Genomic DNA, 26,434 nt, shown 5'->3' with positions numbered 1-26,434 from the left:
AAAGACAAAAGATCATGTGGCCGTTCACCCACCAGATGGACTGATCAAGTGAAAGACTCATAGTCCTCAAAATTATACGCCGTTATAATAGCGGCGCTGGACACAAACCGGCGGAAACAGATTGTCCGCTCCAGATGTTTCCTTGCTGACCACGACGCTCAGAAATAAGCTACCAACTAAAGAGAGAGCACTAAACAAACCAAATTTATTCCGTCTTTGTCTCTCTAAGCGTTAATTCGTTTTCAGCTAATAACACTCAAATCATAAACAATTTCAATGAACAGGCCGATAATTTATCGTGTTTAAATTAACGGTCATGGTCGTAATATAAACATTTGATACCATACCTTTACGTTCTATACATTGGAATGAAGGAAATCCTGGTTCTTACATTTTGAACTCACGTAAATATCTTCAAAATTGATCATTAGATAATCAAAGATGGATCATAGAAGCAGTCGAGTTGATATGTATTTTTTTTAACAATAACAGTATTGTTAGTGGGGAAAAAGTGTGAACTCCCACCAGAAACCTGGGCAGATGAAATAAAAGAGATAGCGGGGAAAGATTGGAAAATAGTAGCGAAGATGAGAGACAAATGGAAAAATATGGAGGAGGCTTTCACTTCGTCGGAGGTTGTGTGTATTAATTGAATGCAATCCTTATATACGTATATTAATATATAGTACTTGAATAAAGGCTATTTTTTTCTCAGATATCAAATAATCAAAATAATAAATTAATTTACATACAAATTACGCTTCAACAATCTATACTATAACACTTACAACAATTTTATATAATTAAAAGCCTGTTTAAAAGTCACTTTAGTGGCTAGAATTTTTTTGACGTTATGTCGGAGAAGCGCCAACGAACAAACCTCTTATATAAAAATTATAATATTTGTCGACTGCACGCCTTTCTCTGTTCTCTTTGATCACTTTCCGCGTGTGAACTGACGTTTACTGATATGCATTTACCAGTTTATTCCCGTCTTCCCATACAAAAGGTATTCCGTACGATTAATGAGTTATCTGTGATGTCTGTGAATATTGACATGGAAAACTTTTCGTTCAGGAAGAATTTCCGACGGCGTACATTAAATACTCTGAAGTCCGCTGTCAGTGCGCTGAAACAAATTGCAAGTGAGTTAACTTTGCATGAAAATTTCATAACTATGATAAGTATCTTAATTATGTTGTTGGTATGTTAATTGTGAGGAGCACATACATAATCTATATATATATAACTGAAACCCGTTTTCCGTTGTCACGACATAACATGAAAACGGCTTGACCGATTTGTTTGATTTTTTTATATAATATTCCTTGAAGTACGAGGATGGTTCTTACGGAGAAAAATTAAAAAAATTTGAGTGAAAAAGTCTAAAAACAACACTTTTCTATATTCCCATACAAAATATTCGTAATAATACTTAAAAGTCAATTTGAACTTTAATACCATATAATAAAGTTCAAATGTTAGTGGAGGGCTTCCGTGAAGGTAAATTTTTATTTTTTGACATAATGTATTTGTTGTCTTATCAACTTTCTTTTTTTTATCTTACTAGCTAGACCGGTGTCCCGAATAGCAGGATAAGTATTTTAAAAAATAAAGAATCGACTTTTAGGCGGTACGATGTTCGCCAGGTCAGCTAGTCATAAATAAAAACAAAAATACACGAAGAGATAAAAAAAATATATAAAAACTACTGGAAAATCGATTTCAAAGTATGAGCAACTATGGATATCCAGACCTAGCTGGTATATCAGAATGGTCAAACTGGATATTGGTGAGTTTTGGCCAAAACGCGTTCTTCTTAAAAGAAAAATATTACTTATTTTGTACTTACGATGGTCCAATTCAGTCCCGGCTTCGCACTAGTAATATTTGCAGTATAAAACTGTAGTACATCTCTTTGTTTTATAGTCAATAGTTTCCGCAGCGTACGTTATATAACGGTTTTTATTGCAATTTTTTTCACCTTGGGTAATCCTAAACTTTTTTGATTTCTATATTCACGAGGAATATTGTAGAATTCTAATGATGAAATCTTTTTCAAATCAGTACAGTAATTTTGGAGCCAATGCAATCTTTCTTCTTTATAATATCAGTGGAGATATAAAGTCTTAGATGTATTTAACAAAATTGTATACTATCTCTTAATATATTGTATAGCTGTGTATAATATTCGTTCTCATTCAGAGTACGCGACGTCAGTTAAATGAAGTGTATTTTAGGCTATTGTTCACATTCTCCAGACGACTTGTCACCTGCAAACAATTTTCACTTTAAGCAAATCGTGCAATTAATGTTTTCGTTTTATTACTATACGTATTTTCTCACTGACAGACGGCGTACAGTTTTAATGATCCGAATCAATTAGTTGCCTTTGTAATGAAATACTGGAGTTTTTTAATATTAGATTTAAAAAAATTATTTGACGTAAGACGTTTTGACCGTTTTACGTTGCTTTTGTATATCTTACCAACCCAAAAATTTTCTTGGCCTAATATGAGAATAGTCCATCTTCTGTCTTGTGCTACCTTCCACCAATTGCTGGCTCTCAGCTGAAGCAGGTCTTGCCCCATTCTGCCGATCCAGCGGTAACTAGGATTACTTGTCTCCTTCACCATCCAATCTTAGCCTATACGCTCATGGTATTATGAAATTACTGTATTCATTTTCAATTATTAACGTGTAAAGTTTTTATGACTTACAAATTATTAAACAATAAATATACACACAATCCCCAGGGGCGGATCTGCTTAAGGGCTTTTTGGAATGCAGCCCAGGGCTCCATCGATACAAAGGTCCCCAAGTCCCCAATAAAAACAATAGGCGATATTTTGAATTTAAAAAATATTTTAAATTTCAATAAAATCCAATCATAAGGTTGGTAACCCTGAGATTATTCAACCCATGTGCAATGCGCGCTATTACGGGGGCCTTCCCCTAAATAGCACAGAGCCCCACAAATTCACGATCCGCCCATGACAATACCTATCTAAATTCACTAAAGAAATAAATATCTTTTATTTTCAAGGAAAAGTCTTCCATTATACACAGTTTTGATTACCAATTATTGACGAATCAATAAAATAATTAACTGCATAATTTAAGACTGATACACTATTAAATCGACTTAAACAAACCCCGGTTTTGATTTAAGTCAACAACCCGAAACTTTGCTAAACAAATACCGTCGCACAATACAAACGCTATGATTAAGTTATAAATATGTTCATGACTCAAAATTACATAAATATTCATGAATTTCTCGACTTTCTCTGCAGACATAAATGCGACAGTCATTTTTTCTCATGGCTAACACGACGTAATATAATATGGTAAAAGAAAATTGTTCTTGTACATTTTTAGAGTCTTTTAACGAAATTAAAAGAAAACGGCTACTTCGTCTTCATAGTCTTCCTTACCTGGTCGTGCCTGTTTTGAAAAGCCCGAAACGTCGACTTGCTGCCTCCACGCCACTGTATTCTGAGCTTGTCGCAGCATTAGTTATGTTGAGATCCATAATTGTCTTAATTTGGTCAGACCAACGGGTAGGCGTTCGACCACGACTTGCATCACTCTACCGTTACCAGCTGGTCGAGACTATCGGTTCCCTCCTGGCCAAAATAGCTAAGCACCCGTTTGTAAATGATAGTTGACAGTCTTGAACCTAGTGTTTGTGTTGTTTAGTTGGTTGAGAATGGACTTATTGGTTCTTTTTACAGTCCATGGTAATCGCAACATTTTCACTCAACACCACATCTCGAATGCCTCCATATTTTCCTGTCCACTGCACGACGGACTAAATATTACTACATATATTTAAATATATCTAGCATAGATCCAGTGGAATAACAAAGGTTTAGTGATATATATATATATATATTTGCGTATTGTTCTCACGAGAATTTAAGTGCGTGCTCCTATTTCACCATGCCTCCTGCTGATAGAGGACACAAAATATCTTTGTTTTTAATTTATTTTATTACTATTAATAACTATTATTGAAACATGGTGTAATGGTTGAAGCTCCGTACAAACGTTGTGTAAAACAAAAAACTTGGCGATTAAAAAGAGTGGCGGAGAGTTTATTGCCAGTTTTTAAGCATTTAATGTATATTTCTTTTTTGACGTTCATAAGTGTACATTGTGTTACCTACATGAATAAATTATTTTTGACCTTGACTTTAATAAATACGAACGAGGTAAACGTCGCCATCAGCAGTCCCAATTTTAGTCTACTAGTCTCATTCTGATGTATCTTTAATGCCCTTTTGAATTGGTTTAACCAATATTACAAATTTTAGGCGGTAATTGATTAAATAATTGCACACCCTAATACTTAATAGACTTCTTCAAATAATTTCAACTTTAAATGTAAGATATAATCTTCAATTACTTAGTAAGTTCAGCGCTATAATTTAATTTCAAGTGAAACCATAATGAACGCTAGTATTTTAATGAAGTAACTAAAGTTTAATAAGCGCTTAGCGCAAGCTAATTCGACGCTTTTGAGGCTTAGCGACGAAAACCACATTTGAGTTCTTTAAATTAAGTGGTTTTATCAGATTGAAATGTTTAAACTCGACAAAAATTTGTAACACAATTTATTTTACATTTCAAACCATTCATTGTTGGAAAAAATTTAAATACGTGTTTATAAAATGGTTATCGCAGTTTCATATCAACGTTTATTTAATTAAAACCAACAATTAGAAAACTTAGCAAGAACAAACCTATTTGTACGTTATTATTTATTTTATTTTTGATCTCAAACATCACACGTGTTAGAATTAGGACAATCAGATACTTATGACAATATGTTATAGAAAGGATATCTCTATATATGCGCAGCGCTAACCAGATCCATGCAACTTCCACACAATCCAATCCATATAACAATAAAATATACAGTATTTACAATTTTCTTAACCTACATAGTAATAATAATAAATTAATAAAAATAAAACTGTAACAAATTTAAAAGTTTGATCCCTGTGGCAGTGTACCTTTAATGCTGGCAGCATTTCCTCGCTGTATTGCGATACTTATACGTTGAGCGAGGAAAACACCAGCTCTGGGGTCACCGATACTATCTACCAGGCGACTTAAATCTTTAATCAGCGCCTGTGCACCAACGCACAATAGTCTCTGATCTCTATTTATTATATATGTTTTGTTAAAGAAAGTGACCATGTCAGGAGACCATGTTCTCTATAACCGAAAAGATGTTGCAGTCCTTAATAAAAGTTAATTCACCGAGAACCTAATTTCAAGCGTTCTCTCGCATTGATAAAGCTTAGTTTTTACTGGTAGGTCATGGATCCTGTATTTATTATTAGTTTAAATTGTTGGTTCCACATATAGTTGCATTAAAATGAAGCACTTTGTACTTCATCGTAACACCTTTATTGCCTATTAGGTAGGTTAATAAAAGCAGATACATCAACTTTACGCTCTTACCAACCAATTCTGCCACAAAGTCTTTATAGAACTTAAAGCTTTTCTATTGAATCATTTTAGATTTTGAAAGAAGAATATATCCTTTTTTATAGTGATGACAATTACCAAAGTCTAAAGTTAAAAATCATTTATTCATATAGGTAACACAATGTACACTTATGAACGTCAAAAAAGAAATACACATTAAATGCTTCTAATTTAACATTTACTGCCAGTTCTCAAATCAAGGGCGTTGAACGGAAGAGAAGAACTGGCAATAAAATCTCCGCCACTCTTTTTAATCGCCAAGATTTTTGTTTCACACAACGTTTGTAAGGAGCTGCAACCATGTTCCACGTGATATCTTAAGTAATAAATAATAATAAAATAAATTAAAAACAAACATTTGTCCTCTCTCAGCAGGAGGCATGGTGAAATTGGAGTACGCACTTACTTTCTCTCATCAATATTAAACTACAATAATTGTGTATTATCTTTATAACGACCACGATGGTGAAACGACAGAAATTAGTTTGTATTCAACCCTTCTGTTGTCGCGCAAAACTGTTTAACAAAGCTAATTAAGTACATGTTTCGAAACGTGCGGCTAACCAAAACTTTTACACAAATTAAACTGAAAATACATTATTAAACTAGATATTATTGTATTTCTAATTAATGATTAATTATATATCATAGTTATGAATAGCAGGTTTGACCTAGGGACTTCAGCGTGTGACTCTCATCCCTGAGGTCGTAGGTTCGATCCCCGGCTGTGCACCAATTGACTTTCTTTCCACGTGCGCATTTAACATTCACTCGAACAGTCAATAAAAACATCGTGAGGAAACCAACATGTGTTAGACCCAAAAGACGACAGACTGGAGGCTGATCACCTACTTGCCTATTAGATTTAAAAATAATCAAGAAACAGATTCAGAAATCTGAGGGCCTGTCCTAAAGAGGTAGCGCCACTGATTTATTTTAATTTTAATTATTCAATGGCGCTGAAACACAATATGGATCCTGGCCTTGAATTGCATTCGTTTCGTTGTTTTTTTAAAGACAATATCAGAGTTCTGAGTCTCGTGTCCATACTTGGGTATAAGACATGTTGGTCTCCTTGCACATATTCTCCGAACCGAAAAAAATTTGGAAACCACTTAACCACTGCCAAATAAATCTCAAATATTTTTGTTATTTCGTTTCAAGGTTACATTGATAAGAGAAAATAAATCCCTTGAAAAGTAATGCCCTTTTGATTAAGTATAAGTTACTTAGAAGGGTTAATCTCATGAGAAAGGTTAGAGCTTACTTTTAAAATGGCAAAAGTCGACGAGAGCTCATGGTTGGCCGTATCAAACGCTTAGAATATATTTGATAATGAATGTCAAGTGCATCGCTTGCTTTTAAAAAGAAAACGCAAATGTATAAATCTGAAATCAATATCCAATAAGAGTTAAAGGATTTTATAATTACATCTGCAAAAGTAATGTTTTATGTTTTAATTAAATAAAAATAGCATTTATTCGAGCACTACACTACGTTATCATATTTTAATTACAACTATTATTGGTCGCATTAGTATACAATGGAACTCAGTCCTCTTTAATCAGACGATGAAACATCATATGCAAAACAAAGTGCTGCTAAATCGGAAATAACATACAAAGAAGTAACATACTTCTTTAATAAAATTTCCATAGAACGCTTTCGTGCGGAAAGCTGAAATCGTCGTATTCAATGCCTCATATAAATAAGAGCATATAAACCACTTTCCCATATGGAACGAACCCTCGTTTGTTGAGTAAATATGTTTATCTGCTATTTAGAGGATGTTATATAAATCTTCTCCATACTAATACTATGGTAATGAAATAAATTGTGATAGCGAATATATATTCAAGCGTACGGGGCATCGGTTATTATCGCTGAAACCGCAAATGTTTAATATAATGCCTATGTATATCTAGTTTAATTCTGTAATTTAATAGGTTCCTTGATGTATGCATGTATGTAGTGTGAACTCAGCTTCCGTACTTAGATGCCCATTTGGTCCGGTGTGCGTAAAGTCCTGGCTAATTAAGACAGCCTAGCTCAGAAGATCAAAAGTTTCCTGGGCATTTTGCAGACACCACCCAGCAACCTTACTGCTCCGAGGATTTCTGTTTGTTGATGGATACCTCACAGCCACGCATTTCAGGACTAGGTGGGTGATTGATTTCTCTGCGGCACAAGGGACTGTCTATCGCGCCTAGGACAAAGAGATGTTTATTAAGGAGACAGTGACAGAATATGTTCTTTGATGTAATCTGTCTTCTATCGACGAACGACTCGATATTTCTTTTCTGTAAATTGTTATCGCGTAGTTGCCCATAATGCCTTTGTGATAATAAAGTTCTTTAAACCTTAATTGCACTACATAATTTTTATTTATTTTCTATATTGTCATTTTGATAGTCAAATGTGGTATTTTATGTCTAGCACACTTTGATTAAAAGTATATCATCATCTGGCTCTATTTGGTTTATTTCTGGACGTAGGCCTCCTCCAGTACGCCTTACATTGGCCTCTCCGTATCCTCTGGGAGCCAACCTCCTTGGCAATGTCGTCAGTCCACCAAATCGGTGGGCGGCCGCGCGGTCTTTCATCCTAGGTCACCATTCAAGGAGTCTGCGGGTCCATCGGTTCTTGTCCATGCTATGTTGCCTGCTCACCGCCACTTAGATGTTGCGATAGCCATTACTACGTCACTCACGCCTGCTGCGCGACTCTCAGGCTTTCCGTCGTGCGTTGTGTGAGCGTTATAGTTTAGGCTTCATAAGTAAAGACAGGATGCACTGATTATAAACCTTTCTTATGCGTGCTATAGAGAGGGATCTCCGTATTATCTCTCCATTCGCTCCAAGCTGCCCATGCCTGCGAAAGACGTCGCTCGACTTCAGCTTGACTTGCTTGACAATTTGACTAATGCAAATACGTAATGTTTTTACACAAATTTAAATGAATATCAAGGCTAGAATAGTAATTTACACGAATTTTCGCGAAGGATTACATTACACAGTTACTTTTTCGGTTGTTTACTTCAAGATATAATTAACGCTTACATTCAATATAGAAGTGATGTATTTAAATAGATATACAATGTATGTGACACCAAAGGAAAAGGGTATGGCGGCTGACGAAGGTCCAATAATTTTCTTATGGGAGTGAAGTCTATAACTATTGTCCCTTTTGCCTTGTCAAGAACTTTCAGCCCGCTTCACTAGCTTAGTCAATTTATGAGCTCCATACTGGGGTACGGGACAAACATGTTTTAGGATACATGTTACGTTATTGTGATCCTCTTCTTGTGTCCTTTAATCCTTACGTAAGTTTAACATTCTATGTTTTTTAATAAAATTGACTCGTAAGTTATATAAAGTTAAAACAAAAGACTGCGTTAAAGTGTTAGTATATTTTACTGCGATATATGTTAGCATGTTCATCAGCAGAAGGTCGAATTCCGACAAACACTAAAAAAATAAAAACTCTATGGATTATTTTCTAAGAAAAATTACATGGCTAGCCATGACTCAGATGAGCTCGTAAAATTATCGGCACCACATTTCTCTCTTGTCATTTATGACATCCGTTCAGGGGATGATCATATACCTATTGAATATTGTAATAAGTAAAACTGCAAAAGAATGTCCAAAGATCAGCCGTCGTGGGCCAATGAGCCTAGAACTTTCTATTATAACCTAAAATATCATCAAATGTTGTTAGAAATATAACTGTTACATTATTTTGTTTGAACTATATATAAACTAAAGGACAAGTAATTTTTCCAACAAACTAACTAAATGCCCAATAAAATAAGCAGTTTTCTGCCTTTGAGATCCCTCTACAGCAAATTATATTCTCGTAAACATTGGAAAAACGTACCCAACTATCTTCCAGTTCGATGAAGTTTGTGGGTTTTTCATGCCTCAGTTCTTTTTTAACAAAACGCTTACAATGGGACCTGCTAATATTATATTCCACGTTCTGAGGGATAAAAAGGGGTTGTATGTAGACCAATTGTGTTTTGCTTATGGGCCCTATAAAGGAATATATTTTATACTAGAGTTTTTGTTTGGGACGTTATTGACTCCGCATTATCAATTATTCTGTAAATAAAAAAATATGTACATAAATAAAAATATAATATATTGTTTATACAAATAATACATATTTAGTGCCACCACAGTATTTACGATCTAGGGTAAGAAGCCGAGACTAAGAACTAAGTATAGCTGTACGTCATAACTTTTTGGATTTTGACATTCATTTATGATTCGCACTAAGTCTCGAACCTGAATATGTCTTAGTCAGATTTGTGTTATACCATCTGTTAAGCTGATCTCAAACTTCTGTGACACGCGATTTTAGACCGGGTTTCTCAAGATATTTTTCAAAAATTCAGTGCGTTCTTAAACATCGAAAGTGACGTTCATAAGATGTTAAATCATTATGAATATTAAATGATATCTTTGGACAGCCGGAGTTTGTAGGCACTCTTTATAAACTCAATCAATCAATCAATCAAAATACGTTTATTCAGTTTAGATGCGTCTTAGCGCATGCTTATGAATGTCAAAAACATTTACAAAATTCGCGAAAGAGCAAGACTACGCCATCCGTTCGCAAAACGACCAGGAGGCCTTGTTTTAAAAAGAACGGGCAAGAAACTCAGCAAGTTGTATCCACCCTCTACATTACAATTATTCAAAGGAAAATGTAATAGGCTAACATTGTGTCTATATACAATTATAATGTGATAATATGACTAAGATTAACACGCACAATTTACATAGTACTTCCAATTATAAAGCTTGTTACTTCATAAAGGCGACTCGTGACGAGATCACATCAACGTTCACTTCGTATTCGCAAAGCTGGAACCAATTAAACACGGAGCAGAGCAGGCTTTGGACAGCAATTTTCCGACACCTATCACTTGTTTTTTAAAATGGGCATTTCAATCGTGAAAAACCTTGATACATGACTGTGCACTTTTCGTAACGATTACGACATCCGAAATCAGTCTGATTCATGCGGGAAAACAAGGTTTTCCGTTTGTTTTCGAGCTTTGGTTTTAACAAAATGAATTTGGAGTTTTTAGTCTAATTGGGTTTGCGATATATGAAAGTTTACGTACATATACATCGCATATTGTGTTACTAAATATTTAAACATAAATTAGTTAGAATCTCGAGTATATATAATGTACATAATAAACCCAGAATTATGTCATTGTTTCTACAAATATATATAATTAGCTTATTTCGAAGCTAAATTTGTTGAGATCTGTGAAGAAAAAAGATATCGGTCTTTAAAGATAATTAAAAAATATGACACGTCAAATTATTAACATCCTCTGTCAGTTTTTCAAAGTTTGTTAAAAATTAAACGGTATTTTCTACGGTACAAACTAATTATCTGTTTTAATTAAATATGGCCAAAAATACCTTAATTCCTTATATTTTGAACTAATGACTACGGTGAGCATTGATTTATCTTACAATATGTCAGTGAATTGTTTTTCTCAACTTTTCAATTTCCCAGGTTAATCCGTGAAAATAGGTTAGCAAGGGTCGCGGAGGTCGTAATCCACGTTTTCAGTAAGTGCCGAATGACAAATGAGTCGCTGAAAATAACCACCCCGCAACCGTTATTTCGGCTTCGATCAATCGCAATAAATTGGGACGTGAAAAAGATCACATATTGTAATAGGGCCGGTTGAGAAACGAGTATAAGTCTACTAACTTCACTGGACGTCGGTCAAGGATATTTTGTATATATATATCAATGGAAATACAAAAGTCAATAGTCGAAATCATTTATTCATATAGGTATCACAATGTACCCTAATGATCGTCAAAAAAGAAATATCCATTAAATGCTTCTAATTTTACATTTACTGCCAGTTCTCAAATCAAGGGCGTAGAACGGAAGAGAAGAACTGGCAATAAACTCTCCGCCACTCTTTTAAATCGCCAAGTTTTTTGGTTTACACGACGTTTGTAAGGAGCTACAACCATTACACCATGTTCCACATGACATCTTTAAGTAATTAATAGTTATAATAAAAAAAAACAAAGATTTGTCCTCTATCAGCAGTAGGCATGTTGAAATAGGAGCACGCACTTACAACAAACTCCCAAGCGAAATTAGAGAATTATCACTGAATAAATTCAAAACTCTCGTTTAACGTAAACTAATCAATAAAGCTTTTTATAAATTTGACGAATATTTAAATGATCCCAATCCTTGGGAATGATTTGTTCCGGTTCAAACAATTTGTACGTTTAATCAACAGTTATATCATTAATGCGATAGAACTTCTCAATAATATCTACATCATAATTCTTCATAAAAAAATTAAAGCCTTATGATTAAAAGGAGGTTTTAATCAATTTATATGTAAGAAATTATATATAGTGTTGAAAATAAGAAATAATATGATTGAATTATGCCACAGTTCATAAATAACAAAAATCGTTAAATTGTTAGAATTTATCACAGATACCAGAGTTGCTTGTATCGAGACATCGCTAACAATGATAACTTAAAAATTCCCCAAAATCTATTTTTCGTATAAGTACGCACTCGGGCATAATTCGCTAATAAGGCGATGGAGTGAATTTGCTAAAATTTATTTTATAATAGAAGGCTGTGTCAGCAAATGCCTTTGATAAGGTGTAAATGTCCTCAATGGAAAATTCCTCTAAGGGAGGATGAAGTGCTCTCGAAAACTGATGACGTGTAAAGCCTGATAGCCCGTCGGGGTTTCATTTAAATGTCACGCTACATCTAGCTAAGGCGTCCGCGAATTTCAAGGACACTTTTCTCTACTTTACTTAGGTTTTCACTACGTTTATAAACAATTAAGCATAATTCGGTAACTGGATATAACTAAAAAACGTTTGCGATGGGTGTTGAATAAGAAAACGTATCAATATATAATTTAACTGGTATTGAATAAAAATTAATTCTGGCATTCTGAAATAGAGGGTCCGATTAGGATTTACAAAAACTTGAGTCTTCCCGTGATATATTCACGATTAAATTCAAATCACAGACATTAAAAGCGTTTTAATATCCTTAACTAAACTAAATGACATACTAACTGATAACTAAATAATAAGACAAGGTGTCAAGTTAGGTAATGTTTTTATGTACTAGGAGGCAAACGCACAGGAGGGTCACCTGATGTTAAGTGCATTGCCATACGGTTCGCAAGTGCGTTGCCGGCCTTTAAAGAATTGGTACTCTTTTCTTGTAGAAGAAATCTTTAGAGCATTACTAATTTAACCAAAAACACTTACAAAATTATGCATGTAACCAAATAGTGTAATATTTTGCAAATGTTCCCAAGACTTGGCAATTAAGCAAAACTAATGATTATTCCGACGTCGTTATATCTGTCTTTGCTATTCCATCTGTGAAGTGTTCAATTTGTCTATGCATCAATATTTATCTTGAGAGCCGAGTGAAGCATAGCGAGGAGGAAATGTTATATGATTTATCTTCTATTGCTATATTTGAATTTGTAACGTAAAAGATCTATTCCTTATATTAATTTTAAATCAAATAATAATATTTTCTGTCTTATATTTCTGTATCCAGGAAATAATAATAATAATAATGAAGCCAATTTATTTCTAATTTTTACAAATGTTGAATATACAGTTTACATTTATTATATCAATTTTTCCTTGTTACTCGATATCCTAACTTCCTTCAGTACCTACCATTGATCGGAATCTCTTCACGAGTAAAGGCCTATGGCTTTCTTTCTCCTTTCACTACCTGCCAACGCTTCTATATCTTCTATCCAACATTGTTTAAGCCCTATTCTCCTTCTTCCCTTGGTCCTTTCCATGTAATTCGGCATAAGGTAAAAAAATAGTGTAATAACTGGGTGAAAATATTGGTTAATACGTATAATTCTAACATATTGAGATTTATTGTAAGGCCGTGGTTTTATTTCTAGAATTTATTTTGGTTGAAGCTTTGTGGGGGTAGATTTTATTTCATACTTTCTAAATAAAAATCCAACTATACGTTAACACGTGAATCTATATATATAAAAGAAAGTCGTGTTTGTTACAACACTTATAACTCGAGATCGGCTGGACCGATGTTAGTTATATCTTTTTTGATGGATTTTTCTCCACTCCGAATAGCAGAATAAGTAATAAAATATCGGATAAGTTATCGAATAACAAAAAATAAATTAATTAATTTTACGAATGCACACGGCATGTGGTGACATTTGTTGACAAAACTACGCATCATTTTACGTCGAATTCGTGTCACTTCAAGAAATTCCGAACTTGAAGTAAATGAGGAGTTGCATAACCAGGCTTTGATCTTGATCGAAAACATGTGTTACCTCATCAAAAAATGTTGTAAAGCAGAAAGTGCTTTAACATGCAGTATCGCAATATTGGCGATAGAGAGAAGAGCCCTAATGTGTAATACTGCCATTCTTCTTTTGCAATGGCAAGCAATAAAACATTTCTCTATTTGCAAAAAAAGTTATCACCTTAATGAAATCCTAGAATAAGTTGAACTAAAGTAACAACGATATTATTATTAAGGCGGAACGAAGTTAGCCGGGTCAGCTAGTTATAACTAAAATAAAATGTCCAATATGTATGACGTCTCGAACATACCTTGCTGTCTTTTGTTTGGATTTATAATTCAAAATTTTATAAATTCCTTATACTTGTGTAATGATGACTAGATTGTACCAACATAACATTTTTGTACCATATTCTTGCAAATAAATTATTATTATTGTAAATAACTATTCTTAGCTGGCTTTTAATCGTTATCGGCATATTTAACACTTACCACATAATATCCAAGAATAAGACCACGCACGAATCGACACCACACTTTGACAGATAACGACAATGACAATCAAGAATGATTAATGAAAATAAAAAATTGTTGCCATTTGAAGAAATTAGTAGCAATAGTTTTCCGCAATATGGCGAGGTTTTATATAAGGAGTAGAGATTGTAAGACGGATTTCACGCATATAAAAATAAAGCTATTAAGGACTCTCACTGGGTCGCCAAGTCAGTCTCATCGCATACATATTTAATGAGGGGTCTCTATGTGATTCAACCAAAACGTAAGGAAAATGTTATAACGTTATGTTTGAAGATGAAATTGGGACTAAGTGAATGTTGTGACAGATTTCCATCAAGATACGTTGCCTTGTGTCTTGTGAATATTTTCCTTGCAAAGCCTTATGAAAATTGAAATAAATAATCTATTTAAATACTCAAGCCTACTAAGCAGACCCGATAGACGGTGCCTTGTACACACGTCTTAAATAAAAATAATCATCTAATTGTAAGTCTAAACATTCTTGAATCCACTTGGACACACACAAATTCGATCCGATTTCCAGCCAGAAATACTTTAATCACTAACACAGGCACAAAAGATAGATATATATTCTAAGCGAATAAATTTCATCCGAGATTTTAAAATTTATTTAGATTTTATTTTTAAACAAGCCAGTGGAGTGCGCACAGAAAAAAACAAAATATCAACCAATTATGTTACTTTCACAAAGATACGAACACAAATTAAAATAGAAAAATAGTCGAGTTTTAAATAACACACTGGCTAAGCTTTTAATCAGAGCTAAAAAAAATCGTTCACCCAATAAACCAGCAAACGCACTCAAAAATGTTTCGCCTAAAATTCGGTGCCGAAAATCGCCGCTTTTGTTCACCGTAACACCTGTTTTTAATTACTCTCAAATATGTCGATGGACCACTGAAACACTCCATTCGCCATTACGTTGCAAAATTACTGTGTACGCTGAAAATAGGACACGAATTCCTTGAAAACACAAAAAAGTACTAAAGTTTTGCCATTTTTTATTATACAAACATAATGAACTGAATCCATAGTTTTATAGCATAATAATAATTAAAACGTGCGCTATAGTATCAAGATAGAGTGCAATAAGTATCACAATTATGTTTTACTATAAAATTTTACTTCACATACCTACGTTTATACATACCTACGATCTGCTACTATTAATGGTCCAGTGATTAGGCTATCTCGCTCTTACAACTTAATTGCTAACATCAATGAAAGTATTGATATATTATACACAATATATTAAAACAATCTTCCAACTTACCGGCACTTTGTTTATTATGCTCTTAATGAGGTTTAAGTTTATATTTAAATGTAGTTATTATTATATTTTTTGTGGTTGCTTAGTTAATATTTTCGTTTGCTAGCTTGCTTATGTTCTAAGCAAGCTAGAAAAATAATTAACATCAATTATATAATTGATGTGTATGTATGTAAAATTTGTGATGTCATATTTTCTTGTATAATTTTATGCGTTTTATATTTTAACGCATACACGTTGTTTTATAACTTATAAATAAATAAACTTCAGTTATGTACCTATAATTCACTTAAAAAAGCATACAGGGTATCTCTAACTAATTTCAACATTACGAGTTGGCTAATTTTGAAGTAATCAGTTCTCATAGAGTTAATCAATATAAGAACTAGAACTTGCGCTTTCCAAGAAGGTATTTGCTAGAATACTGCTTGCTTTATCGAAGTTGAATTTCCTTCCTTTACTATAGCAATGTTAATAACGCGCACGAAAAGACACATTTGAAACCTGCTTCCAAACCCCACGACGCAGTTGTGAATCGCTTATATAATAGGCTTACGCTGATCGCTTTTGGTTGGTAATAATGAAAATTGTATTGTTGTCTAAAAGCAATTTATTAAGCCACTCGCAGGGTTCGACATAATATCCACCTTGATTGATTGTGATATTCATCAATATTTCTTTTCAATGTGAAGACATGATAATATATCACGCTAGCCGTTACGTGCTCATAAATTCATGTCTCCTGTTTGGGGAAAATGTGAATTTTCCTGAACATATAAGGCGTTTCCGAACCGGGTATTTCTATTTATAAACTCAGGTACATTTCACTAAACACATAAAATATTATATGTATGAAGTATCGTAGCTCCTTCGGCAGATACATTTCAGTTTCTGTCTCCATAAATGTATCTAATCTAATTCATAAATTTCTTAAACTCATGAAAGAAACACTAGTTTTTAAAGAATTTCATTCTAAATAAAACTGATGCACTTTAAAATTGTTTCCTTGTATTCACGAATATAATCTAGAATCTGGTATTTTATTAAAGAAATAATCATTAAAAATTAATTATTAATAAAATTCCTTGAACGATTCGTACTTTGTACATTTAGAATAGAATTGATTTATTTATAATTTCGTTGCTATTATAACTTTCAGGAAATTCCAATTCCAATTCTTTCAGGCAAATCAACTCTCACTAGGTCCGTTGTGCATAAAGTCCTGGCTAATTAAGCCAGCCTAGCTCCTTCCAGAATCACAGAAGTCTTCTGGGCACTTCGCAGGCTTCACCGAGCGACCTCACCACTCCGAAGATTTCTGTACCTTGTTTAGCCACAGCCTCGCATTCCAGGACTACGTGGGTGACTGATTCCTCTGCGCTGAAACAGCCTCTGCACATGGGGCTGTCTTTCGCGCCTAGGACATAAAGGTGTTTATTAAGGAGACAATGGCCTGTAATTGTCCCTATCATTGTTTTGAGATTAGTTCTGTTCAGGTTTAGGATTTTTCATTAGCGAGTTAAATGCTGACAGAGACATTTTGGACTGTCTGCAGACCGCGCTTCGCGACCATCGTGGATGTTGGAGTTCTGCAGATCTTTGGTGAATCTAGGTTCGCACTTGCGAGAAGGGCAAGGGAAGGAGCAGATACGGGCCAACGGGCAGGTCGGCTCTGTCGTGCAACTGGAACAATTATGTCGTCGGGTATCAAACCCAGAACCTCCTTTACTAAACAATACAATAGTTTTTATTTATTTACTAGCTGGCCTGGCGAACATCGTACCGCCTAACAGTCGATTCTTTATTTTTTTTAAATACTTATTCTGCTATTCGGGACACCGGTCTAACTAAGATAAAAAAAAGAAAGTTGATAAGACAACAAATACATTATGTCAAAAAATAAAAATTTACCTTTCCGGAACCCCTCCACTAACACTTGAACTTTATGAAGTATTATTACGAATATTATGTATGGGAATATAGAAAAGTGTTGTTTATAGACTTTTTCACTATTTTTTTTTTTAATTTTTCTCTCCGTAAGAACCATCCTCGTACTTCAAAGAATATTATAAAAAAAGAATTGGCCAAATCGGTCAAGCCGTTTTCATGTTATGTCGTGACAACGGAAAACGGGTTTCATTTTTATATATATAGATTTATGCTTTATTACCTTATTCACAAACATAGACATAACAAAAATACAAAAAAAACAGTTCATTTGTAATTAACTGCAGTTACAGAGGTTTCGTAGCGCGGGTAAAATAGATGGTTCGTGTTACGTTTAAAGATTTTATTTCTATATATGTAACATGTAGAAGACATTGCTATGACAATGTTTGTTTGTCTGTATATAACATGTCCTTTCTTTTATTGTATATCACATAAATAGAAGACGATATTAATTATTAATGGCACCAGTAAACTCCATCAAAGCCAACATATATGTTTAAAAGGCCACGCCACGTTTAGATTTCATCCTCATAAAATGTAAACACTCGTAAACCATCATCACAAATACACAGAAATTCACTTTTAAGAAATGTTACCCTAACACAAACAATCGCGTATATGTTGTATTTACATAGAGCTGTTTGCGTAGCCGATATGAAATGTGGTCGTGTGTGGTGGCACTAGCAATTTTCTCAAGAAAATAGGCAGCGAACGTGAAGAACGAACTAATATTTACGTAATGTGAGTTTTATAGGCTATTACACAGGTTATCGCTCGTTAAATGAATAACGTCATTCCTTATTGAAAGCGAAATACATTAAATTTAGTAGGGCATTATCTTAGACCCAATAGCGTTTTAATAATAGGGTCAGAGTATATTCCTTAGCAAGTTTTACGTTTCTACTCATTACTTACTGGTAAAAGTTAATTCAATACCAACGTATATTTAAGAGCGATTGAAATCGTCGACGACCAGTCACTTTCCGTGCGGCTTGATCCCTTGGCGTTGCGTAGAGATGTGGGGTCTCTCTGCATCTTCCACCACATTTACCATGGAGAGTGTTCAGAGGAGTTGTTCGGTCTACTACCTGCAGCTGAGTTTTATTATCGGACGTCAAGGCAAAATACAAAATACCATCCGTATCACCTCGACGTCCGTCGTTCCACAACTGAGCGTTTTTTAAGGCAGTTTTTGCCGCGCACCACCACTATGTGGAACCAGCTGCCCACTGAAGTATTTCCGAACCAAATCGACTCAGGGTCCTTCAAGAAATGAGCGTACCAATTCTTGAAAGGCCGGCAACGCGTGTCCATGGGCGGCGGTATCACTTAACATCAGATGAGCCTCCTGCCCGTTTGCCTCCTATTACATAAAAAAAAACGACGAGTTGCACTCTGGGAGTGCCGGCAGAAGTGAAAACTTGAATATTAACGTTGTGCATTTTTAATATTTTTGGAATGGTTAGGGAATAATTTTGCACGAATTGCTTTAATTATCAGTATAAAAGTACTATCAATTATGTGGAAGAATACAATATTTATTTATTGCGCTATCGTACACAAACATGACTATTTATATTACATTAAATACGCCGCGACAGCTGTCTACTCCCCATCGTCTTACGAATTTTCGATCAGGTCACGTGTCCTGACGCGAGTTTAACATTTTTTACCCATTCCAAAAAAGTGTACAACGCCGCTAAAGAAGTTTTCACTTTAAAAAAAATTGTTTTAATTAACTCACGGTCTTCGATTTTAAGGATTAGAATCCTTGGCATATTCTAGCCCGAGAATATCTCTAATCACCAACTGTGGAAGCTATGCAAAGGTACAAATTAACAGGAATATAAACCGCCGGAAGTAGAAGTGGGTGAGTCATACGCTGCGGAGGGATCCACAGTCACATTGCCAAGCAAACTATTTGAATTCTTCTTTCTTCAAACATGGCCGCCTAAAACAATCCTGTCAACGAATGACATGGAGCTAAAAGAGCTGCCCCAAGACCGATCAGGCAGGTTTTCTACGCTGGATACCCTCTGTCTCATCTGGGGGATATAGGACCTTAAGTCATATTTGAAAATAAGCCCATTCTTGTATGCAAATATGTATTTTTATACTTGAATTGTTTTTGTCTTCCATTCGTAGGTACAATGATATTTAAAAAACAATTTTTTTATTCAATTCTCTCTGATCAAAACTTGTGTTCTATAAACAAACTATACATAGACTTTACGATTACAAAATGCACAACAAGTCAACTTTTGCCGCTGCTGTGCCATTCCGAGTAACGTAAGAGTGTTTTAATTAGTTTTGTGAAGGGCTCTTACGTAAAAGGACGCGAGGATTGAGGGGTATCATAAATTATAATTAGACTACAAATTTTAAACATATTTTAACATTGAGAGCTCTTTTTCTATTTTATTGAAATTGCACGCATGAACAAAATTTAATTTTCGAACGAACACTATAGCGTATATCCAAAATCTTTTCAATAATTTCCTCTATATCGTTATGATATAAATTCACTATTACGAGACTTTTTTAGACTTATTAACCATTTTAATTTAAACAATTGTTTTTGTCAACTTGAATCTTGTTTATTACAGATTAACATGATTTATTAATCTGTGACATGTACGCTATAATAATGCAGATAATTTACGTAAGTTGCTTATGAAATTCGAATTCAGGATCGAACAAATGACTGAGCTAATATTATAATAAATAAGTTAGAATTAATGTACCATTTCGCTTAAATATAACAAATTTATTACGCTTATTGATTGATATTTTTAATTAATAGTTTAATGTAGAGTTATGGATATATACATTTATATATTTTTGTACTTATATTGTAAGTGTAGCTTTGATGTAATATTTATATTAGATAGGTTTTACAATTAACAAGATTGCGCCTTGCTCTCAGCACAACGCCTTTTGCGGTGTTTTTCTTTGAACAAGGCTAACATGTATAACCACTAACTGCCTGATTTTTCCCAGGTCTCACAACGCAGTCAGAAAGTAAGACACTTTGGTCTAAGCATGATGTAGACTCATTCAATCATAAGGTTCTACATATCTGTGAAAACACAACATTCACGAATTTAGTTAACTTTTATTAAAATTACCATAGCAACATTATTTTTTTAACTTTTCCATAGATTAAGTATGCTTTCAACGTAACACGTCTGTCTTAAAAATAATCATGACTCATTTTCTATTTCGTACATAGAAACTATTCTAGTCACCTTGTAAATTAATATAATATTTTTAAGAGTTTAATTATTGATTGCTATGGTAATTTCCCTTATTATCACATTCATAGAAATTGTTTTACCCAACATTAAAACAAAACAGCATCACATGAATGCCTTAGACACATTAAATCTATAGTCGCCGATAGCCTACTCTATTACTGGGCTAAAAAGTTTTAATTCCACCCATTTCAAACTAAGCATGTCAATATAATACTACAATTGAGTTACTTCTAGATTTAGGATTGATAAATAATAATAGTTTCGTAGAATTTAGACATTTGAATTTTAATACTTATCTTACACAAGAAAATTGTGTGTATTGTAGATTTTGAGTTATAGACCTTTTTTTGTAGAAAAAAAACTCACACAAAATACCGATGTTTTGGACGTGGAACCCATTTGTAAAATACTGCATTTGCATATACGGTAAGTGAGAAAAGTCAAAAGATTATGTACGATTATATAAATACAAAACCCGATAACACGTACATATACAAAGTAGTGTTGGGAGTATTATTATTTAGTGTTATATCAATAAAAAAGTGAATTTAGTGTTGAAAATTCTCATTTACAAATGGCCTTATTGAGGTCAATTGCATTGATAATATTTCACCGCGTTTAACATAAACATTGATAGAGTTTGGCGTTACCCTGATCAACCACCACGAATCACGATACCTAAGTAACACTGAAAATGTTTAGAAAATGAAAACAGCTTAATGTAGAAAGTTGCCAATACTTTTATTGTTTTTCGAAGTAATCTCCGTTCCTCTTTACACATCGCTGCACTGAGAAAAGCAGTGGGCCCATTCTTCCTTTGGGGCCTCTTCTATGGCATTTTCGTACGCTTTCACCGCATCTTCAGGGCTCGTAAAGCGACTACCTCGATTTTATTTTTAGTTCTTGGGAATAAATGAAAGTCGCAGGGCGCCAGGTCAGGACTGTATGACGGATGACTATCTCGACACCTGCCATAGTCAAATATTCAACAGTCTGTTTTGCGGAGTGCGCTGAAGTATTGTCGTAGTGAAGGAGGATCGTGGTTTGAGGGCGCTGCTGTCGATTTTTTACCAAGACAACAGGCAAACAGCGATCGACATACCAGTCTGCAGTAACTGCCCTACCTTCTTCTAGCACAACTGTCGACCTTTCCGACCAAAGAATCAGGCAATCATCTTTTTTCCTTGACTTCTTCCTTTCTTTAGCTTAGTTGGCTGATCCTCGAAAGGAAACACCCACTGAGCTGATTGTCTGTTGGTTTCGGATTCGTAGCAATATATGCAGCTTTCATCACCTGTGACGATGTCAAATACAGCATTTGAGTCTCCGCCGTTGAACTTATCTAACATTTGGCCACACTAGTCCATGCGAAAGTGCTTCTGGTCGTCGGTTAAAGTATGGGGAATCCATCTGGTACAAAGCTTCCTGACGCCTAAACGTTCGTGTAATATTTTTTGAACTGGACTCATACCAATGCCTAGGCTTGCCTGTATCTGCGTCGCACAGCACTGATGTTATCTTCAGTAGTCGCTGTTAAAGGACGTCCCTCACGCGGATCATCATTGAGATTGCTACGTCCACGCTCAAACTCGTTAAACCAATTGTATATAGTGGCACGAGATGGGGCTTCATTAAGAAATGCTAATCGCAGCCTATTATAGCTCATTGTTGTTGAGTAAGCCCACATCGAAAGTCATAATAAATCATCGACCGAAAATTTTCTCGTGTTAGGTTCATTTTCACGTGTAACAAGAGTTTTAGATTTCACAAAAACAAATGACAAATGAATGCAATATACTACATTAGGTAACCAAAGAGTTCTAAAATTGAAATTCAAAAAAGTTTTCATTAGCAATGTTTCTAACTTGCATTTTCAGTGTTACAAACGTACTTTAAGGCTACAGGAAAACAAGACTTTATTGCCTCTTTAGGCCTTTTTTTGGAAAGCATTTTAGAGGATATAGGCGTAAAAATTACAGTTTTTAGAACAAGAACTTTACAAAATTACAGCATTAACAAGTAAATTTTGGATATTTTTTAAATTTGACGATTTGATCACGTAGTCTTAAACCTTTGAAGAAATGTAAACAGTTATATCGCCGAAGCTAAGTCTGATACTTAACAGAGCCACTTGGATTAATGAGAGTCGAATTTCATTGAATTACAAAATACTGAGGTGCTATATTCTCTACCAGTGCGGCTCGATTTCCTTTCGCTTTGCGTCCAAACAAATTAAATTAAAGCGGGGTTGTGAGCATCTGTTTTATTTTCTTGTTTATTTTCCTTCTTTGAGTTCGACTATATTATACAAAGCAAATTATGTATATTCTAAAATAGCTATAATGTGAAACGTGGATAGATAAATAATAAATAAAATAAAAACTGAATTTAACACCTTTAACTTCAGTAGTCCGATTCTGTAAACGTCAATAAACGAATTCAGATATATTTACAGAATGCGGGCGCTAATGTCTGACCTCTATTTTTGTTGCAAGCAAACATACTTTTGCCTAAATTAATATTGTTGGTCTGTACTTACAGCATTTTGAAATATTTGAATAAAAATATGGAGCGGGTTTTCCATAAATACAGTGTAATACTAAAAGAATATTTTTATCTAAAAATTGATACGGGACTGACAATTTTCTCGCATAACAAAGCTCCTGTCAGTTTTGATGTTGCTATCTTGGGCAGCTAAACCCCTTTTTATTATATTAATATTTAATAAACTTAATCTTCCCAACTCCTTATAACTAGATTAAGAAAAACAATTGTATGTCGTATGCAATTACTAAGTTTTAAATTTAAATTCAGGAATCGAACTAAAACTGTATTACTTAATGTTTTTAAACGTTTCGCAAATTTTGAGTTTTAAGCAACTAACCTTACTACATTTTCGTTTTTTTTATATAAATTGTATCTACATAAAGACATTATTTAACATTTAAATCTACCCTAACTTAAGACTAATAAGTAATTCAAGTCTAACATATTTTACTAAAAAGGATATTTAACATAAGAAGTGTTCAGTAACAATACTAACAGCCACTAATAAGAGGAATACTCTGTTCTTGTGTACTCTTTCCACTTATCACTGTTTAGCACTTAAGACTAACCTGCACTCAGACTAATTCAAATCTACATAGTTGATCAGATTTCTGTATGGAATGAAATTCATCTGTCTTGGATTTTAATCACATTAAAGCAAAAATTGTTTTCGATTAGACCATTTCTCACAAAATATATGATACGTTTTATCATAAAAATAAGAGAAACGTAAACTTCTGAACAAATTGGAACCTCAATATTTGACGTAAGAATGAAATATTTTTCATCCAATAATATCGTTTAATATTCATCGATGTGAACGGAGGCGCACTTGTAACGAAATTGTTATATTTCTTAACGATTCTACCCTGCTTCTTGCATTCCCGATTAGCACAATAAAATTTATAAGCAAAATATTTTCGCCAAGTATTTTTATAACGTTTGTAAATATAACCAGAAACACAACCCTACATAAGACCCTTGGATTCAGATGATTCTTTGATTATTATGGGATCAACACATAGTGTCTGACACAATATAACGTAGAATTTACGTTTTCGCTTTACGATTAAGCTATTTATTTATTCGTTCTAAAACAATGTGTATGCTCATGTTTCTTTTTTTTAGTTTTTCTCTTTAACTAGGGTTGCCTGGAAGAGATCGCTTAGTAGCGATAAGGCCGCCCGTTGCATCCCTTATAATTTTTTTGTATTGTGTTCCATTCTTTTTATTTTGCAACGAAGTGTAAATAAATAAATAAAATATGCTTAAAAAGTACACATCTACATCAATTATATTAGAACATAAGCACTACTAACAAAGGAAAAAAATTAACAAACAACCACAAAATAAAACGAAGAATGAATATGATAAGCAAAGTAACGGAACTTAGCAGACTGTTGTAAAACACATCAACACATATTGCGCACAAAGAAAGAAACATCCATAGGTACACAGCTTGGATTTGAAAGTCGTGTGTTCAATTCCAAGGTTTGTACAATTCAAACTCAGTTGAGAGCCTGAACAGTGAAGAGAACACGCTTTAATTACTAGACATGGTATTTTTTATTATATTAAATACTGGAAATTATCACAACGTTCCTTATAACTCGCAAAAGAGATGCCGCTTGTCGACCTACATTTTTCCTCAACAAAAAAAGGATGAACTTGCTATTGAATATAGCAGATTTTCAATATTTCTCTTTCATAGTGAAAAGTAAAAACAATAAAAAATCCTATTATTCAGCGGCAGAAAGGCAGATAAATGAGGGTCCGAGCTCCCGGCTGCCTGCGTTCCAACATTTACCATCATTTTTATGCAGAAACTGTTATCTCGAGGGCGTGATAGATATCGTGGGAATGGAACAATTTATTTTTTAAACAGACGTATAAATAGCGGGATTTCATTGTTATGCATAGTATGCATGAGTTCTATTTAACCTTTGTTTGATTTCACACAATATATAGAGTTGCATATGCATTTATTTCGCACCAACATTTTGGATATTAGATTTACCTATTAGAGTTTAGAACTGTGAACTTAAACGGAGCACTTATCATCAAAGTTCTGTTGCATACGTGAGAATTTACTAGGATTTGTAAGATTTTACATTTTTATGTGATTTTTTCACTAAAGCTTTCCAAAGGTATAAAAAGAAAATGAAACGAAAGAACTACTTTTTATGTGGTCAGCGCAAACATAGCATTCATCAAAGAAAAGTGTGTGGGGAGCAATTTTAGATATAAAAATCCTAGCTCAGTAGACATCGGAGACTTTTGGCCAAAACGCGTTCTTCTGCAAGGAGGAACCAGATGATGGGATGGATGCCTTGGGTATGTAAAAGGCTGGGAAAACCTATCTTATTCTTAAATATATTAAACTCAAACTAGTTTTTAAAGAAGTATATTCTAATTACAACCTACCGTTAATAAAAATTGTCTGATGTACTGTAACCAAAAATACGCAGTCAATATTGTTTCCTTGTATAACAACTGAATATATTGCATGAATGGAATATAGAATCTGGTTTTTGCATGTTTCGTTTTCAAAAATTTTTTTAATGAAGTTGGCGGTATTAAATATAAATTTTTAAACACCAGACTGCAATGTTTGAATACTTTATTTATCGAGTTTTATAGCGTTGACTTCAGTTAACTGAACCTTATTGTTTAACGTCACTTAACGAATATTAAATAAATCAGCTACAACCTTTTGAGGTCCGGGCCTCAGATTTATGTATCTGTTTCATGATCATTTGTCAATCTAATAGGCAAGTAGATGATTAACCTTCTGTGCCTGACACACGCCGTCGAATTTTTGAGTCTAAGGCAAGCCTCACTATGTTTTCCTTTACCGTTCGAGCGAATGTTAAATGCGCACATGGAAATAAAGTCAGGTGCATAGCCGGGAATCGAACCTACGTCCTCAGGGATGAGAGTCGCACGCTGAAGCCACTTGGCCAACACTGCTCTTACCTCACTTAACGAATATAATTATTAGTTTAATAATAATAAATACACTCGG

The 26,434-nt window shown here is 34.0% G+C and overlaps 1 protein-coding gene across 1 annotated transcript in view; it reads left to right on the top strand.

Moving 5' to 3' along the window:
* Positions 1–26,434, top strand: part of LOC125052325 (Kv channel-interacting protein 4-like) — a gene marked incomplete at its 5' end in the record, with an annotated part of 101,107 nt that overhangs the window by 10,869 nt on the left and 63,804 nt on the right. The window contains one exon of the mRNA XM_047653093.1: positions 20,606–20,626. Within this exon, the coding sequence (XP_047509049.1) occupies positions 20,606–20,626 (21 nt within the window). The remainder of the gene's footprint in view (positions 1–20,605; positions 20,627–26,434) is intronic.

The sequence above is a fragment of the Pieris napi genome, chromosome 9 (assembly GCF_905475465.1).
Source record: "Pieris napi chromosome 9, ilPieNapi1.2, whole genome shotgun sequence".
Lineage (NCBI taxonomy): Eukaryota > Metazoa > Arthropoda > Insecta > Lepidoptera > Pieridae > Pieris > Pieris napi.
This window is presented reverse-complemented; position numbering and strand designations above follow the sequence as displayed.